We start from the raw sequence: 12,110 nt of genomic DNA, 5'->3' as shown, positions 1-12,110 counted from the left end.
ATGAAGGAAGAGGTAAAATTGTGCAGTATTTTGTGAGTAAAGGGTAACGATTAGAGAAATGTCAGAAAATAAACATAATATGAATGTGAATGAATGAACACATTTCCTATCACAATAATTATCTTGTGCTGTCTCCTGTATGCATACGTGGGTGCTGACTTTTACTTGAATTGAAATATAGAGAAAAGATGACAATCAATTGGCAGATCAGATAAACCTGATCACACATAATAAACATGCAGATATAATTATTTCTGTAAAATATAAAGTTTTAGTATGATTATGTTTCAGTGAGAGGTCAAGATTTAGGGTGAAACATTACAGTGTTGGTTGTGCATGTGAGATTTATTAAGTCATGGAATTAAAATGGATTTGTGTCTCTGTCTCAGCATGTCTTTTAGTGTCGTCAAAATAGCATCACTATTATGATGAATAATTGGGGCATATCTGCTGCAACATCTTTTAAATTATCCAGAGAGTAATGGCATTTTATTATTCGATTACAGACATGATTGATTCCATTACTGACCTGGCGTCTGCGTCACTCTTGACCAGAGACATGATGCAGATTTCACATCTAAGATGGAGCCGAAGAAGATTGAAGGAGCCTGATTCTGTCTCAACAGAAGAAAGGAAAGTAAACTGCTGGTGTTCTGTTGAAGTCAAATGATAAAGGAAGAGGGAAGCAATTCTGTCTATAGGAGTGTCGGTTTAATCAAGTAAATTTAGGCCTACACACACAAATGTTGAAGTAGCTTGGTTAGCCTATAAGGACAAGAGCACATTTATAAAGCACATGATTGACAAAGTGCAGGTGCAGGGCAACACAAAGCACGATATTGCATATTCAGGATACTAGTTTGTCAGAGTAGATTTACATCCTACAAGTAGGCTATCTGAGACTGGTCAAGTTTAGGATTCAGTCTAGAGGAGAGTCTATATGTCTTTCGAGATCAACATGAGAGGCAGCTAAATATAGTCTGTGTAAAATCAACAGCTGGGTACAGATGTGCATTAATTTATGGACTGATTATGAGGAGAAAACTCTGCATTTGCATTTGGCCTAATCTGGTCAAGATTACGTTTCATAAATAACATGGCCTGCATATCTGTTTTTTTACAATGGTTCTAAAGTTTCTCACTCCTCCATCTGTTGTAATGAAAAGGCTTTAATTAACCACCTGTTTGTGAAACTTTGTTGAATACAAGCTGCGATTCAGCATTCTCTGTCAAGAATACAGTTTCCCCTTGTTTTATTTTTCACTAAATTGAGGAATGAACACGTGGTTGAATTAAATGTAGACTATTTTGTCCCTGAAATACAGTATGTTTTCAATATTTTAACTCGTTCACTTGCTCCCCCACTACAGTAGGTGGGGTTGTGGCATTCAATGAGTATAAAAACAGAGAAACGAAGAAGAAGCAGGGCAAACTGTCTGCGCTCGCGCACGGTTCGTTGTAGGGGAGGTAAAATGGCGACGGGTGCCATTTCCACTGAGTCAAAGAAAATATCAGATTTAAGAGTTGTTGATTTAAAATCGGAGCTCAAAAGAAGGAATTTGGACACTTCCGGTATAAAGAGCGTTCTACTTGCAAGATTGAGACAGGTAACCAGAAAAAAAAGAAGCTAATCTCTCCAAAGATGGGTGACTGGGCAATGCGATACAGAGCTGCTAAAGCTAAAGTTAGCTAACGTTGTTGACCTATTTCCTGCTAACGTTAGGTTATTGTGTCAGGTTAACCGCTTAAAAAGTTGAAATGCCCGCGGACTAGTTTAGTTTGTCAATGTGACTACAGCCTGGGTAAACAGCTCCATGCACACACATACCTGTCGAAAAGGGAAATGTTAGCTAACGTTACTCGCGCTTGAATGAATAGTGAGAGCAGGTGATGCTGTAAGGTTAGCTGTAAAGTGAAGAAGGCCCGTGTAGTCTGTCTGCCTCGAAGACAACGTGTTAACATATATATCCTCTCGGCGCTACGATGTCAAGTTTTTAGTCATGTTCATTTTACATTAACAGATTGCACGTGATAGACTTCATCTTTTAAAACTGAAACGTCATAAACGTTTATTGTTGACTGCGTGGAGGACTGTGTGCACATGCGCGTTATAAATAACGTTGTTGTTTGACTATAATGTGTTAGATTGATCACGATTAAGTGGTGTTTTGTTAAATCTGGCTCATGACTAAATTATTTCAATATTTATAGGATGACATTATTTGATTGATGAAATGGACTGTCTTGATGAACAGATGAAGGGGTGTCGTTGACAGTTTAGATTGAACACATTTTTGGGGTTAAAATCATATTGTATAGATTAGTCTGAAATTGTAGGACTTGGCTAAAATGTTATAAGTTGAATTTGAGGTATTGTAAAATTCACAATTAAGTTTAAATAGCGTTTGGGTTGGATAACAAGTCATTGAATTGTTAGTATCAAATCCCCCCCATTTAGTCTAAATTGTTTTGGTTTAGATTTCATCAGTTTAAGGTCACAGGTGTGGCAGATTGAAGCTTTAAAATGTGCTGATGTGTTGTATTCACTATCAGAAAACCTCAAATTTTTTGATTGGAATACACCTCAAAGTTAATTTCTGCCTTTATAAGAAGGCAGAAACAATACAATGTTGAGTGGTGCCGTTTTTTTTTTTTATTGGTCATCACTTCTCTTCACAAGACTGATGTGATGAATGAACAAGAAAAACTTGACCAAAGTTAAAACTATTTTCATTTTGACCATATCTAGCTCAGTTTATTATGTCTTCTGGCAGATGAGTTTGCATTTGACTAGACAATTGGTGATGTATAAAACCAGCATGAACAACAAGGAGATTGTGTCTTGGGTGAAGAAAAGTTGAAACGTTTTATTATTTTTTTAAGGCTCTTGAGGATGAAGATGGTGACACAGAAAATATTCAAATCCAGCTTTCAACTGACTCATCAAATCGGAAAGGTGGGAAAGTTAAAGGTAATCTTGCTTTTGATTTAATCGATGGTATAGGATGGCTAAGCAACACTATATGTTGTATTTATTCATTTTCTTTACACATTTTACCCATCAGGGAAAAAAGTGGATTCTGATGCGGACACAACGGGGGAGGAAGATGTGCTGTCTAAGGTGACCGGCATAGATTTCTCTTAAATGTTTCTCTGTTGCTGTTCTGTAGAGATGAACCGATTTTCATTTTCTTTTCAACCCTGAACAGTTAAGATACTTCTAACACTTAACATGCTGAGATGTATTTAACACTAACTAAATGCAAAACCATGAACTCAATTCACACTGGCTGAAACTTCCTCCACGTGATTCTGTAAATTATTGGGGGAGTAACTTAGCCAATGTATTTGTCAGCAGTTTGAAATGACTGTGTGTGTATAGATATATGTTAAGTCAGCGTTTGGATAAAAATGAGAACCTTTGGAAAGTCGGTTAACATGGTTATAACAACCCTTTTGTTGCTGTAACTACATATTTGTTAGCTTACTTTTTTTTTCTTTTCTAGGAAACTGAAGAATATGAATCTGAAAAAGGTATGTATGATATGATGGCGAGCTGATTCCCAAAGCTAACATGAGGTTGTTTCTTCTTTACAGCTTACATTTTTGATGACAAGACCTCCTGGTTGAATGTAAACCAACATCTAGTGGTATTTCATGCTTCTACTAGCTACTGCACTATATAGGTCACAGTGTGCTAAGAAAGAGAATCAAGGAAATGCTTAATTATACATTTCTCCATTTTTTTGTAATTGGTACGCACATGACTTATTAGATGTGAGTTGCCTTGACTCAGGTACCCATTTTTCGTGGATTACTCAATATTTATTGCTGCTGTGGATTTCCATGACCTATGGAATTCAACTTCCCACATTCCCCAGGGAAACTTAAGAGGCATGGTTCACAAACAAGCTGACATTGTATTATGTCCAATGAATTGGAAGAAGCAACAACTCGTAGAACTCAAGGATCATCGCACTTTCCCGTTGACATTTTGATCGACAGTAGTGGTGGACAGACCAACGACAGGTGCAGTTGGCAGGTCTGAATTCTTCGCTACCCTCGCCTCAGGAATTGGACACCTTGTTACAGGGTTTGTCAGGTGAGATGGCCTGTGAATGAAGCTAGGATTTGGGTAGCTCAAGGACCACGAGACTCCTCCACTTTGTCAAGATGCTGACGCCTCGAGTCAGGAGGGCAACTGAAAGATCAGAAGACTTCATACATTGCAGGCAACATCCATCCAAATTGCACATATTCCTGCCAGGTGGCTGCAGCCTCTGCATGATATGTGCAGTGAAGAGATATGACGTACACCATGGGTTGGGACTGGAAGGACAGACTGTTGTGACTAAAGGGACAGACCATTCCTTGGTTTTGATGATGAAAGATTTCCAAGTGCTCTGAAAACCTACTGATGACACACTGATGTTGATTATTGAAGATATTTAAATGTCTTTACATGGACTGATCAGCTGCGGATGTTTTTTGCGCAATGGAAGAAACCCTGAAGGATGAACTGATGACTTCCTCTACCTCATTTTAACTTTGCCACAATATTCCTCCCTGGAGAACTGCCACACATTGTAGGAAGCATCTGGAATTGCACGTTTTAGTATGAATTATGACTCAAGAACTTAACGTGTGTCAAGAAATGAAGAGCACTGAATCATCCCCCGTTTTCAGTGAAGAATGTGTGTTTTGTGTCTTCCTGTGGTGTCTACGCCCTCGATGACCATTAACACTAAATGTGCTTTCTATTCTACTTTTAGGTCAAGTAACATGCGACATGTCCATGCTAAAAATTGTGTTTTGCCATGTTTATCCTTGTTAAATCCCTCAGATGTAACTGATACAGATGATGGTACTCGTGAAAAGTCTAAGCCTGCACCCTGTGAGGACAGCCTTACTCAGCCTGAGGCTGAGGTACTGGCTGAGGCTGAACCAGACTCAGAAGCTGTGGCAGCTGAGGCAGATTCAGAGCCTGAGCCAGAGGTGGATGCTGAGTCTGAGGCCGACCCAGAGATGGATGAGGACGCCAACCCAGAGGTGGATGCCGAGTCTGAGGCCGACCCAGAGGAGGTGGATGAGGACGCCGACCCAGAGGTGGATGAGGACGCCGACCCAGAGGTGGATGAGGACGCTGACCCAGACATGGATGGGGAGGCGGAGCCAGAGCTGGAGACCAAACTGGCTGAGATGGATGCTGAAGCCATGAATTCCTCTAAAGAAGCTGAGGACGATCACCTCTCCGTCTCAATTCCAAATGATGATGCCATCACCCTAGATGTTGATGGTGATGACCTCCTGGAAACAGGTAAACATGTGAAACTTCCAGATCCAGAGGCCGAGAAGGGCACTGATGAGCCAGGGGCCTCTGCTGAGACGGTCCAAGATGATGACATGACGGTGGAAGAGAGCGAGGGCCACAAAGATGGTAAGAGAGACGATGGGTCCAGGAGTGATCCCACGAAGAAAGATGGCAGAGAGGTCCTGAAGAAAGCTGAAATGGGAGACAAAGAAAAGGATTCTGGGAAGAAAGGCCCCTCCACTACTGGGGCATCAGGTCAAGCAAAGAGGTTTGTCTTTCTATGTCAGTTATTCAAGTCCAGCTCACTAAGAACGCAACATTGTGGGTAGCCTCAAGATTTTTCTGCCTTAAGGGAAATGTTCACTGGTGTACCTAATCCTGCCAATTACTACTGATTTGTTTTTCTGAAGTTGGTTAAATGTTGGTATTAACCAGGAGCTGAGAAAACATCTCTTATTTTGTTACTTTGGCCTTTGCAGCAGTTTTAAAGCCATTTCCAGTTTCTACAAAAGGCATTGTAAAAGAGCATTAGTACCCGAGATGGCAGTGTTTTTTTTCTTCTTCTTTTTGGTCAAATGATTCGCTGTGAAGTTGAACAAACCTCCGAAGATTTCATTGGTCCAGGGAATAAATTGGCTGTCAACCTGACCCATCTCACCACTGGAAAAGCAATGAAGCCTTTGAGACATTGGTTCAGAGCCACGCCTTGCCCACAGGATTTTTCTTTTCTTTCTGAACAGTGCAAAATATGGTGTTTCTATTCCTCTAGCTGTATGCCTATCTCTTAACATCTGGATGTAGTTACATTCACTCATTTTACGTTTGTTGTTACAACATTTGCTTTGTAGTGCTTCAAGAGACAGAGATGGAAAAGCTGCAAAAGATGAAAAGGGTAAGAATTATGTAGAAATATAAAACCCAAACTAATTTAATTTAACTTGATGCAATATTTTTCATACCAATGACTGCCGAATGTGTTTTGGAAAATCTCTTCATCAGGAGTTGTCAGCTGTAGCAGCAACAGCAGCTCTTCTCGTAACATATGGGTGAGCGGCCTGTCTTCAAACACCAAAGCAGCTGTCCTGAAGAACCTGTTTGGAAAATATGGAAAGGTAATTAACATCGTTTTTGGGAATTAGTTGTTGCTTATTTTGAATATATCTGAAACTATCACTTTTGCTACATGTCCAGTGTCATAGAATTTTTTTTTTTTTAAATTTGTTGCCAACAGGTTTTGAGTGCCAAGGTGGTTACAAATGCTCGCAGTCCTGGTTCAAAGTGCTACGGCTTGGTGACCATGTCTTCCAGTACAGAGGTGACACGGTGCGTCTCCCACCTCGACTGTACAGAGCTCCACGGACAGCAGATATATGTTGAAAGGGTGAGTTAGGAAGGGGATGTCGAGTCAAAATGTTTTTTGAGATCGATTGGTCTAATGCAATCTGTTTTATTCATGAAAAAAATGTGTCCCTGTGTCATTTGTATTTCCCTGCTGCTGTTTTTCAGGCCAAAAATGATCCGTTCAAAAAAGAGGGCTCAAAGAAGGAAGCTGAGGACAAAGCAAGTTCCACCAAATCCAGTGATAAGCGCAGTTCTACAGGGATAAAACTGACCAACAAGTGGGTGACAGAAAAAGATGTAAACTTAATTCTATGTGGAGTGGAAGCACATTTAACATTTGGTTCTCCTTATGTTTAGAGCACCGCCATCTTACAAAAAAGAGGATAAGAAGTTTGATAAACTCTCAGAAAAGGACAAAGATTTGTCCAAGAAACAGGACGCAAGAAGTGGAAAATCTGAGTCTGTTTCATCTAACTTGGGGCAAGATTCTTTGAAGAAAGATGACCGAAAGCATGGACGTATGTTTTATTCACACATCTCAGATTTAGATCATACGTATGTAAGTATGTCTGTTGTCCCTGACTATTCCTTTTTTTTTTCCTCTCTCTCTAGGGATGAAGAGCCCAGGCAAGATGGTTGTTTTACATCATCCCAAAGGAGACAATAACTTTGGCAAAATGAGACCTTTTAGAAGGGGAAGGTATTTTGATAAAGTAAGACCTTTTGTTTGTCTTTGATTGAATTATATTTCAAGGCATATTTTTTTATTTGCCACCAGAGAATGTTAAATTAAACTCTGTTTGATGCTTTCTTTCCCAGCCTTTTGTCCCAGCCCACATGAACATTCAAAGGAGGCCAAAATGGTTGATTCCTCCTGAAGAGGTACAAAACTCATGATGAACACAGCTTTGTATAGTATCAGCTTTTAACATGCTAAACTGTGTATTGTTTTTTTTTTTTTTTTTTTTAAACTTTCATTCCTATTTTCCCTTTTCCAGTTGGAGATGATGAGATTCAAACCGCGACCTTTTATGAACAAGGGGGAAGAACATGACATCCTGCCGTTTGAAAAGATGAAGGAGCAAAGGATGCGTGAAAGGGTGGCTCGAATTGATCGCGTTCGTAGAGCCGTAGAGTTGCGCAGGTAGTCTGCTATATATGTATGTATGTATGTATGTATGTATGTGTAATTTTTTTTTTTATATATTGTCTTAAAGTTATAAGTGGAGGGAATTCTCTTGTTTGTTTTATTAGGCGGCGTGAAATTGCCGAACAAGAACGCAGGGAGCGTGAGCGCATCCGTCTGTTACGAGAGCGTGAAGAACGGGAGAACCTGCTCCGGGAACGCCAGAGACTTGAGATGGAAAGACAAAAACTGGAGAGGGAGCGCTTGGAGAGGGAGAGGCTTGAGAGGGAGAGAATCCGTATAGAGCAGGTACAGAGAGCCAGCCATGCTGCCTTCAACAGTCATGGGGGGGCGGGGCTGCTGCTGCAGCAGCAGACTACGTGGCTTCATTAATGCATGAAATAATCAATGGAAATAGTGCGATGAATGTATCCAGATGTAAAGGAGTAAATTAGTTTTCTCTACAAATCTATTCAAGTAGGTAAAAAATATGTTGCAATAATACTATAAGTACAATTTACTCAAAATGTACATGAGTACATGTAACAAATTAAATGTAACTCTGGTTTTAAAAAATTCAGAACATCTCAGGAATTACTGATTGTGTCAAACAGTGGCAGTCCAGGATTTCAGGTATGCAGAAGGACAAAGGGATGGACAGCTGTGTGCATTAGCAAGAATAAGTTGGCTTGATATTAGATGGCTTGTTTTTAAGTGCATCCAAATTGTTTTTAGAAAGTTGTTAAAGCCACTCAGACTGATATTCCTATTGCTTGTAATTGTATAATGATATCCAGGTTTCTCAGTAAATTTAATTAGTGCAAGTTGTTTTTTATGACCTCTTTCAGGAACGCCGTAAAGAGGCAGAGCGTATGGCTCGTGAACGGGAGGAGCTGCGAAGGCAGCAAGAGCAGCTCCGTTATGAGCAAGAAAAGAGAAACAACCTCAAAAGGGGCCGTGAGGTGGAACACAGGTATGTACAAGATTTAAATGTTTTACCCTCAGCAGTTTCATGGTGGTGTGACTATGACCCAAGTTGTTTCCTATGAAAAAAGCTATTGTAGTTCTTCCCATTTATTGTAGCCTAATGGATTTGTTTTGCTGCTCAATGGCAGTGATGGAGGTTTTACTATGAGAAATTTACATTTAAGCAAACCCAAAGGTTGTGGTTAAAGGTTCTCTATACCATGTTCAAAGTATTAATAAAGCAGCAAACAACAATTTGCTACGTGGTGGAATACGTCTACCCGAGTAGAGAATGAAGTCCCTCTCCCTGTGTAGAGGCAGTAGATACGCTCTGAATGAGTGATGCTATATTTAATGTTTCAGCCGGAGGGACGATTCTTATTGGAACGGCAACAAGAAGATGCAGTCCGAGTCTGATGTCCGCTTGAACCAAGGCTCCAACTACAACCGACAGCAGAACCGCTTTTCAAACTTCACTCCCAGAGAGAGGGGTCGCTTTCCAGAGGCTGCTGCCGAGCAGCCCAACACGTACGACAGGTACACGTGATGAAGCGATAGGAATCGAGAATTTAAAAACTAGAATTACCGCCTCAAGGTGTTATGCCACTTGGTGAAACATCACTTTGAACTTACAAAATACGTTTTTGGCCTTAACTCAAGAATTTTTATGCTAATTATGACAATATTTGTTTAATTGTGATGTGACTAATCCCATGTTGGTCTTTTGTTGCCAGACGTAACCGGTTTGACGGTGAGCCCGAGGTAAAGAAGAGTCGCCCTGCTCCTCACAGAGAGAGCTCTGGCTTTGAGCGCTACCCGAAGAGCTTTGAAACGGTTCGCAGAGCTGAGCCACCTCCTCCTCCACGCACCGAACTCCGGGACACCGACCGCAGGGACCGAGATGAGAGGCGGCCTGTGCCCATGCATGATCGCCCAATGGGAGCCAGAGCTGCGATGCCTGGCATGTCGCACAACCGCTCACCCAGGGATGGAGGGCATGGATGGAAGAACGATGGTGGCATGAACTCCAACAAGGGAGACATACGGTGAAAAATACAATGCCGTTTTTGAGCATCATCAGTTGTCTTTTTTTGCCCCCCCAACAAACGGTGAAAGCTAATTTCTTTTAAATCTCTCGCCTGCAGTAATGCTGGGTTGACCAGAGGACCCATGCGCATGCGTGCAGAGCGATCGGGCAGAGATGGTCCAGGCCCAGTACTCAGAGGAGGCACCTCGGCCAACCGTGGGAGGAGCAGCTTTAATGATCGAGATGGAGGGAGACCCATGGTGATGAGTAATCAGGTCAGTTTACCTTCAGACTAAAACTTAGCTTATACTCGCTGTAGTGAAGCCGGCACGAGGCGCGCGCACGCCAGAAAATGACGTTATCACGGCCTGCGTGTCCACAAGTGGTTGCGCCGCTTGGTCTGGCACGTCTGAATTTTTGTAACTTGGCACATGCGATCACGTGTCACAAATAGTTCTCTGATACAAACACTATTTACACGTCTAGGGATACTACAAAGAAGGCCATTTCGCTTTTCTTAGGTCTCCTGTACTAATGGTACAAGATATTGACAGGTATGATATGCAGTAGTCGTATTGTGGGTAGCAATGTAACAACCTGTTATCCGCTTTGTATCAGAGGCGTAAGAATGCTGTATACTTTGTGCTTCGTTATGCGGAGGGTGTTTGACCGGGGAATAAGAAGGGGCTGCACACCCTGCTCATTGGCTGGGGGTTACACTGTGGTCCAAATCCTCTTTGCTGATTCCCAGAAGTGTCCTGAAAACAGCTAAATAATAAGAAAAGAGAATACAGGCAGAGGACAGGGTCTCTATAGATACAGACACCACCACACACTTATAGTGGGTTGTAAGTGATGATCAAGAGGGATTATTTTTTGTATCAGTCCATACATTGTTTTTGTGGAAATTGTTGCATAAAAATTGTGTTATTGATGAAATGGGGGTCCAGTCCTGTAAATTAAGTCGCATACATATACGCTTTAAATTTGAACAACAAAGTTTATTTCGCTGTAGGTCTCGCATGCATTTAACAATTCATAGAAGTGAATTGGAGTCAGATGCCAATGTTCTGTCTCTGCAGCCATTCAGCTCTGGCCGCCAGGTCGTGGTGGAGCGTCACAGCCGGGACCAGGGTCTGAGGAAGGAGTGGCACGGTGGATCAAGCTCCCAGGGGGGGGGCTTCCCTGATAATCGCAGAATGGGAGACAGCCGGGGCAGCATGATGGCTCCTTCGAGGTATGCTAAACTTACAAAGTGATGACGAAACTGAATAGCATGACCCCTTTTTCTCAGCCGTCTGACATTTGGGCTTTGTTTCTTTTTGTGCAGTCACTCTTCGTCTGGAATGAACCGTATTGTACAGATCACCAACAACTCCATCCCCAGTGGTGGCAACGTGGGAGGATTCAAGCCCTTCAAAGGAACGCCACGGCAGTTTTAGCTGCATCCAAATTCTGCCACTTTAAAGCACCAACAAATTTAAAGACTTTTCTGAACTCTTTACTTTTTAGAATATCAAGTGTTTTTGTTTGTAGCCATGAGGTTGATAACACTATTTTATTTTGTATAGACAAGTGTTTACCTTGATGTAAGGTTTTCCTGACTGTTCCGCTGTTACCATTAAACTGCCCTCTGCGTACAATTTGCTTAACATTTTGGAAGATATTGTACAGCCCCAGGTCTTTGTAACAAGTTTTCAAGTGATGTTCTGAGCTTCTCCTCTGAGTGTTGTATGTATATTTTCAATAGCATAGTGTCACACTCGGTAATCCTGTGTAATATTTCTTATTTTAGTGTATTGGAGTGCATTAAATGTCAGGGTTCATTCACTCATTTGGATTTTTTCTCTGTGAGGAAACAGATGACATAGAAGAATTTTTATTTTTTTTGTTTGTTTGGAAAGTCATGCTTTGTGTGGATGTCCTGTTATGTAAAAAGTAGTTGGTTTTGCGATGTCAAACTGTAAACTAGCCTGCATTGTAACAAAACTCTTCTAGGCCATGAGTTGAGTTACATACAGGCCTGTGTGAAATAATAAAATTTGACATTCAAATGTTACTGCAGAACATTCAATGGCGTTGGAGGCCTTGAAAGGACCATCACACTTTATTAGATTTGCTCATTGTTATTCCATGAATTCTGCAATTTCAATTACACCTGGCAGTTAAATGTCTCGATTTCTGACAGTTTGGTTTTCTCAGTCAGTTCACAGCCTGCAGTCTGAATTTGAAGAGGATATGATTTTGTAAATCACATGATGTTGGGACATACAATGTATACAAAATGTAACCTTGCGATACAAGCGGGAAGTACTTTGGCAGCAGAAAGTTTCAGCGAA

General features: G+C 41.2%; 1 protein-coding gene across 2 annotated transcripts; it reads left to right on the top strand.

Annotated features, from left to right (window-relative positions):
• The first annotated feature begins 1,451 nt into the window (after positions 1–1,451).
• sltm (SAFB-like, transcription modulator) lies at positions 1,452–11,830 on the top strand. 2 transcript variants are annotated; one of them, XM_068730280.1, is made up of 20 exons: positions 1,452–1,607; positions 2,884–2,956; positions 3,066–3,121; positions 3,507–3,534; positions 4,844–5,579; positions 6,160–6,203; positions 6,311–6,423; positions 6,543–6,692; positions 6,818–6,930; positions 7,010–7,170; positions 7,265–7,365; positions 7,472–7,534; positions 7,651–7,796; positions 7,907–8,087; positions 8,627–8,751; positions 9,108–9,281; positions 9,479–9,790; positions 9,890–10,046; positions 10,854–11,008; positions 11,102–11,830. In XM_068730280.1, the coding sequence occupies exons 1-20, from the start codon at positions 1,473–1,475 to the stop codon at positions 11,211–11,213; spliced, it is 3,135 nt and encodes a 1,044-aa protein (XP_068586381.1). In that variant the 5' UTR covers positions 1,452–1,472; the 3' UTR covers positions 11,214–11,830. The 2 variants fall into 2 exon arrangements, with proteins under 2 accessions (XP_068586381.1, XP_068586380.1); XM_068730279.1 differs by having other exon boundaries at positions 2,884–2,971.
• The last annotated feature ends 280 nt before the right edge of the window (positions 11,831–12,110 follow it).

Source organism: Cebidichthys violaceus, unplaced genomic scaffold (assembly GCF_023349555.1).
Source record: "Cebidichthys violaceus isolate CVI_PGR_0920_01 unplaced genomic scaffold, fCebVio1.0.p SCAF_5, whole genome shotgun sequence".
NCBI lineage: Eukaryota > Metazoa > Chordata > Actinopteri > Perciformes > Stichaeidae > Cebidichthys > Cebidichthys violaceus.
Note: the sequence above shows the minus strand (reverse complement) of the source record. Positions and strands in the feature narration are given on the sequence as shown.

What these genes read in the sequence shown, in the direction of transcription:
- sltm (XM_068730279.1), top strand. Translation starts at nt 1,473, where the DNA reads ATGGCGACGGGTGCCATTTCCACTGAGTCAAAGAAAATATCAGATTTA. An exon ending in GCATCAGGTCAAGCAAAGAG is followed by an intron (nt 5,580 to 6,159) that starts GTTTGTCTTTCT and finishes TTTGCTTTGTAG; the next exon opens with TGCTTCAAGAGACAGAGATG. An exon ending in CCATGGTGATGAGTAATCAG is followed by an intron (nt 10,047 to 10,853) that starts GTCAGTTTACCT and finishes CTGTCTCTGCAG; the next exon opens with CCATTCAGCTCTGGCCGCCA.